Raw genomic sequence first — 6,811 nt, 5'->3', positions numbered from 1 at the left:
AAACCTTATCTTCCCCGTTGTGGGAGATGCGCAGGCGAGCCGGGTGTAGTAGACCAAATCTCACTCCCTCCATCCCCCGAAGCTGGCGTCTGACGTCATTAAAAGCAGCTCTAGCCTGAGCAACCTTTGATGTGTAGTCTGGGAAGATGGAGAGAGACATGTCCTTGTAGGTCATCCTGCCGCTTTCTCTCGCCCGTCGCTGAATGTCAATGCAGTCTGTGTAGTAATGGAGGCGGGCTATAATAACTCGCGGCCGCTCACCGGGTCTTGGTTTGGGCTGGGAAGACCTGTGGCATCTGTCCAGCAGCGGGGCTTTGTCAAGATGGAGAGCATCTTTGAGCAGTGTAGAAACAAACTGAGTAGAGCTGCCCGCCTCCTCGGGGATCCCCACAATCCTGATATTATTCCGGCGCGATCTAGATTCTAAATCTTCCTGTTTATCATCCAATTTAGCCAGTTCAGCTTTAAGACTTTGATTCTCTTTCTGGAGCACGGCAATATCATCAGTGTACCCAGAGAGAGCTTGTTGCATTTCTTCCACGGTACTTTTCAGCGTACCTAGTTCCGCATGCGTGGCCGCTCTGTCGGTGGAGAGTTGAGTTTTCACCGCTTGAAGTTCAGACTTAATCGTAGATAGGTCCTCACCGAGTGCCACTCTTAGCTCTGACTTGAAGATGTCAGCGATGTCCTTACGCAGGTCGGCGAGGAGCTCAAGTTTCAGGGCGGCGGGGTCCACAGGTGAATCCACCGGAGGGAGGAAGCTCTCGGAGTGGGGAGGGGAGTCAGACAAGAGCGGGGCTTGTGGGCCCGGCCTCGGCGGACGCAGTTTAGCGGATTTATTTGCCATTGTAAGCTCACAGCGAAGTAGAAAACCAAACACACTGTTGCTTCGGTTGTTTAAAAAACAATTTTAAGCACAACAAGCGCTGATAATAATACTGTAAAATACAGGGTCTGCAGGAGCTTCCGCACCTACGTCCTACTCCATTACTAGCTCCAAGATAAAAACTCTGTTGACAAATAATTTTCAGTGTACTCCCAAGTAATAATTAGATCGCCATAATTATCAGAAACTGAATGTAAGCTTGACTCTGCATTGACTTTAAAGTGTGCAACCTAAACTTCAAAATCAAAATGCAATCTGGAATAGGGCTGTGCAATATGATGATATATATCGTGTGGCGAGAGAAAAATGTCTATCGTTTCATATCGTTGTGACGCAAATTACACTTTTTATGGCAACTTTTTATTCATTGGATTAAAATGTGCTTTATCGGGATAGGTATCGTTATCAGGATATGAAATGACCTATATCGGGATATGAGATTTTGGTCATATCGCCCAGCCCTAATCTGGAATGTAGCAATATCATCCACAACCACATCTGTGCACATCAGTATACTCTGTGTCCCCCAGTTGTGGGTTTTCCTGTAGGTGATGTCTAACACACAGTATGATTTGCTCTCTCAGAGTGGAATGAACATTGAAAAACAGATCCTGCAGCTCTCCCACCGGAGGGCCAAGCTTGTTCAAAAGCTGGAGAAAATCCTCTGCAGAGTCCAGTCTCCAGACTACCTGACCAAGGTTCCTGCTCATGTCAGGCAGCAGATGGACGCTAAGGTGAGCACTGGGCAGTAATTTGCTGGAGAGCTGCTATGGTTAATTAGAATTTGTTATCATTACTCTGAACAGGTGGAAAAGTTTAGATTTTGTGTTAGATTTTTCCTCACAATGCTACTACTAAAAGAAATCCAATGACTGACGGAGTTTTTGTGGAATCTGCCACAGCCTGCTTTGATCCAATCTCGTTTTTCTTGTCAGTAGTATGCTGCACAAGCCGTTTTGCTACATTTTTAGCCCCATTTGGCAGCGTGGCTCTAGGGATGGCAGTGTTCTGTTGGTTCACCATTTTGATCCGGACTGAAATGTCTCAATAACCCTAAGATAGATTGTAATGAAATTTGGTACAGACATACACGTTCCTGAGACGGTGAATCTCGTAATGTCAGTTATCCCCTAACTTTTCCTCTAGTGACACCAGAAATATTATCATATACTGAAATATCTCATTTTCTGTTGGATGGATTGATAAAAAAATAATGTTGTAGAGACATTTATGGTTCCCAGAGGATGTATGCTAGTCACCTTGGTGATCCCCAGACCTTTCCTTTAGTGACACCACCTGCTAGTGTGGCTGTAGACTCTAAGTCCTGTTTTACTTACTTGAAAGACATACTGCAATTAGGAAAATCAAGAGAAATACAGTAAGAATGAATTGTTGGTTAATCTAACCCACAGGTGATTTGTTTCAGTAAGTGAATTTTTTTCATTAAAAAACAACTTCAGGGGGCGTCGGTAGCGTAGTGGATAGTGCCGGCGCCCCATGTACAGAGGCATTGCCTCACTGCAGTGGCCGCGGGTTCAAATCTGGCTCGCGGCCCTTTGCTGCATGTCAGTCCCCACTCTCTCTCTCTGTCTCCACATGTCACTCTCTGTCCTGTCATTAAAGGCAAAAAAGCCCACAAAAATATTCTTAAAAAAAAAAAAAAAAAAAAAACTAAAGAAGCTTTCATGGGCCAAAACCATTGTCTGTCTTTGCCACCTGATCCATTAACAGTAAAAGCTCTGAAGTGTTAAATTTGGCATTTTCTGATAGCTACAGATACCGTCACTACTGCAATTTGGAAGCTGACATTGTTATTTTAAAATAGTACACGTTTATATACATACATAATAGAGCTCCAGAGAGTTTTAAAAACAATAACCATATTATTCAATAAAGTAAGATGTTATGTATGAATTAACAATGAACAGATACATTTTGTGATAGCCTACCTACCACTTTATTGTGAAATAATTTTCAAATTCTTAAGGTTTATTGGACTTCATCAAAGCTATTTTTATTTCAAAATGTCCTTTTCCAGTTCATCAAGCCAATAAGATTAAATCCAATAGTCTGTCATTGTGAAATTAAGAATGATGAAATGACATTTGACCATAACAATTTTTTAATTCCTAATTTGTTTTTTTTATATATATATTTGATTGATTTATTCCTTCATTTTACTGTAGTAAATATTATAAGTATTTGTAGATCATAATTCTAATAATCATATAATTAATGTCTTTAGTTAGTAAGTTAGTATTTACAGTACTGAACTGAAAAAATGTTATGTGATACAGTTTTAACCCTCCTTGTGTTCCTTCCTCTGACTGTGTTCAGATGTCAGCCCTGCAGCAGGAACTGAAAACCACTGAGGACCAGCTGAAGGTTCTGCAAGAGACTCAAACAACAGAATAACTACAGCCAATGGCATCACAGTAACTGTGTGGACTGCTGGACATCAGAACTGATTCATCTGAATTCTTTACAGTGTTGTCTGAGTTGGAGATCTTTACACTGCTTGACTGATGATGTTTTCATTATTGTTGTTTACCTAATGCATTATCTCACTGTCAAACTGTAAGACTGCAGAACTGTACTGCTATGTTAATAACTCACCTGCAGATGGAGTTGTGGCAGGCTGCAGGTATCCATGCTCTCCATGGATACCTGCAGCCTGCCACAACTCCAGTTTCAGTTCAGTTTTGATAATTCACAGATCGCATGATTAAAGTATTTAGGTATCCAGCTCCTACTCAAGTATTTACGTTTTGATTATTAATTTAAATTAATTTTGATCATAAAATTACTTTTCTTTCATAATAATCATAGTTTTAAAATGAATGTGTCTTTTCTAAAACTTGACCAAAGATGTTTGTTGTAGGGGATGTCAGAATTTAAATACCTGGAGGAACTGAGGTCCATCACGTTAAATTTGCTGTAAATACAAGCCTAGATACATGACAAACCTCACATCAGTCTGGTGGGAATTACAAATTATGTTGTATGATGATGATGATAATGATGACATAAACTGGACTTTGCTGCGTCAGCACAGGCAGCAAACATGGCACATGGCAAATCCATCATAGTTAATGATCTAAGATAATACATAAGAAATGTGTCATATTCAATGAATAAAGAGAGACCCCAAAAATGCAAAAATCATGCAAGTACATCAACTTGAGCCAATATGCTAATCTACTTCAAGTGCTACATTCAAAGACAATAAGAGACGGAGAGAGATTTTTATTCCTCATGCTGGCAATAGCCATGGCCAGAGCCATTATGTTTTTTTTAGGGGTTGTCTGTCCATTTGTCCCTCCGTCCCATTCTCATGAATGCAAATCCCAAAAACACCTTTAAATTTGGCACAAAAGTCCATTTGGACTCAGGAATGAACCAAATAGAACTTGGTGGTCAAAGGTCAAAGTTACTGTGGCTTTGCATCCGTCTCATTGTCATTACCACAGTATCTCTAGGACACCTTAAGCGACTGTCCTCAAATTTGGCACAAACAACCACCTAGACTCAGGAATTAACTGATTAGAATTCAAAAGTCAGGGTCACTGTGACCTCACAAAATAAGTTTTTCGCCATAATTCAAGAATTTATTCGCTAATTATGACTAAATTTCACCCAAATATCTAATAGGATAAAACAATGAACTTATGATATTATATGTCCAAAAGACCAAAGGTCAGCTTCACTGTGACATCATAATGTTCTGCAAAAACACTGTCCTGACCATTACTCAAACTCATATCTAAGGAACAGAAGGGGAGGTTATTTGTTCAGAAACTGAATTGATGACACTAATCTTATCTGTCCACCATGAAACTGTGCTGATTGTATAGATTTTCTGTGCTGCTGGAGGGAGCATGGATGTAAACTGTCAGGGCACCTTGACTGGTGGGTGGAGACATACAACCACAAGGCATTAATTCTAGTGTGGGACAGTGGGGCAAGGTGCAGTTCCAACAAATAAGTTTTCAGTCTGATTTAAGATGTGACCTTGTGTCAAATGGGAGTCACAATAGTGTAGGCTTGCCTGTATCAGAGGCTGCACTGAGTTCTGGGTGAATAATGGATGCATCCCCCTGATGTTGTGAAGAATGAATCTGCAGCAGCATGCTGTTGCAGAGATGTTGGCAGTGAAGGACAGCTGGTTGTTCAGAGTCACATCCAGGTTCCTTGCAGTCTGAATTGGGATACCATATAGCTGTCAATGCTGATGTAGAGGTGACAGATAGGAAAAGCCCTACCTAGAAGGAAGTGCAGCTCAGAAATGTCAGCCAGCAGAGATGTGTTCTGTCACCTGGGTTTCTGCACAACAAATAAATAAAACAATAAAATCTTTGCTAAAAATAAGGCTGAAAGTACAAGCATAATGTTCAACTCAAAACTATACAATGACAGAGCTCAGTAATTTATTGGACATTAGTATTGCAAGTAGATAATGTCAAACACTGTGCAACAAGGTTCTGGATTGTCCGTGTATATCAAAATAAAATCACTGTTAATATAAATACCCATGCTAACGGGTAGAGGTCTGTTATGTACTCATGTCCATATTACTAGTGGTTGGCTTAACTCACAAAGGGGATCCTGATAAAATAAGCTCTTGAGTTGCATCATGGGAAGTGTAGTGTAGGATCCAACATTTTTGGCTCTTGCCCCATAAGTAATAAAAGTCAGGTTATCTTGACCTCTACTGCTTCACTTTTGGCCATTCCTCTTTTACCTTTAACAAAATACAAGAGGGGAGACTGGGGGCAATTCTATATTTTTTGGTTTTTGATGTCATCACTCAAAAACCTCTTGAGCTATTTGGATACAGTTTTGGATACTGCTGGCCCTGCCCATCCCCCCCTGAGTCTTCTGCTGTCTGTCTTGGACAACCATCACCCACTCCACCCTCCTCCCCCACTCCTCCCTCTCACACCCCAACAGCCTCCTGCGTGAGCCCTCCTCACACCTCCTCCCCCCGTGGCCAGACGGACTGCACTCTCCATCATGACGACTACACCCCTCCCCCACGTGTCGTTACCTCCACGATGTGCTTCACTGCTGATGTGAGAAGACAGCTGATGAGACTCCACTCAAATAAGGCTGCAGGCCCTGTGCCAAAGACGTCGCGTCCCAGTGGCTCCAAGGACTACAGACCCGTGGCATTGACCTCCCACATCATGAAGNTCGTCACCTCCACAGTGTGCTTCACTGCTGACCATGTGAGAAGACAGCTGATGAGATTTCACTCAAATAAGGCCGCAGGCCCTGATGGTGTCAGCCCCAGGGTGCTCAAAGCCTGTGCCCCCCAGCTATGTGGAGTACTTCAGCATGTCTTCAACATGAGCCTGAATCTCCAGAGGGTCCCCTTGCTGTGGAAGACATCCTGCCTCGTTCCTGTGCCAAAGACGTCGCGTCCCAGTGGCTCCATGGACTACAGACCCGTGGCATTGACCTCCCACATTATGAAGACCCTGGAGAGACTCGTCTTGGAGCAGCTCCGGCCCATGGTCAAGCCACTTTTGGACCCCCTCCAGTTCGCCTGTCAGCCCCGACTTGGAGTTGAGGACACCATCATCGACCTGCTCAACCGTGTCTACACCCATTTGGATAAGCCGGCAAGCACTGTGAGGGTCATGTTTTTTGACTTCTCTAGTGCATTCAACACCATACGTCCAGCTCTACTGGGTGACAAGCTGACAGCAATGCAGGTGGATGCCCCCCTGGTGTCCTGGATTGTATACTACTTGACTGGCAGACCACAGTATGTGCGCTTGCAACGCTGTGTGTCAGACAGAGTGGTCAGCAATACCGGGGCCCCGCAGGGGACTGTCCTCTCTCCCTTCCTCTTCACCCTCTACACCACGGACTTCAGCTATTGCACTGAGACCTGCCATCTTCAGAAGTTTTCTGATGACT

General features: G+C 43.0%; 1 protein-coding gene across 3 annotated transcripts in view; it reads left to right on the top strand.

The window, feature by feature from the left end:
- vars2 (valyl-tRNA synthetase 2, mitochondrial) overlaps nucleotides 1–3,497 on the top strand; it is a 115,460-nt gene extending 111,963 nt beyond the window's left edge. For 2 of the 3 annotated variants that reach the window (XM_050033966.1, XM_050033967.1), the window contains exons 29-30: nucleotides 1,471–1,620; nucleotides 3,224–3,497. In XM_050033966.1, the coding sequence (XP_049889923.1) occupies nucleotides 1,471–1,620; nucleotides 3,224–3,301 (228 nt within the window). In that variant the 3' untranslated portion in view covers nucleotides 3,302–3,497. The remainder of the gene's footprint in view (nucleotides 1–1,470; nucleotides 1,621–3,223) is intronic. The other variant, XM_050033968.1, reaches the window with a different exon arrangement.
- The last annotated feature ends 3,314 nt before the right edge of the window (nucleotides 3,498–6,811 follow it).

Source organism: Epinephelus moara, chromosome 22 (assembly GCF_006386435.1).
Source record: "Epinephelus moara isolate mb chromosome 22, YSFRI_EMoa_1.0, whole genome shotgun sequence".
NCBI lineage: Eukaryota > Metazoa > Chordata > Actinopteri > Perciformes > Serranidae > Epinephelus > Epinephelus moara.
This window is presented reverse-complemented; position numbering and strand designations above follow the sequence as displayed.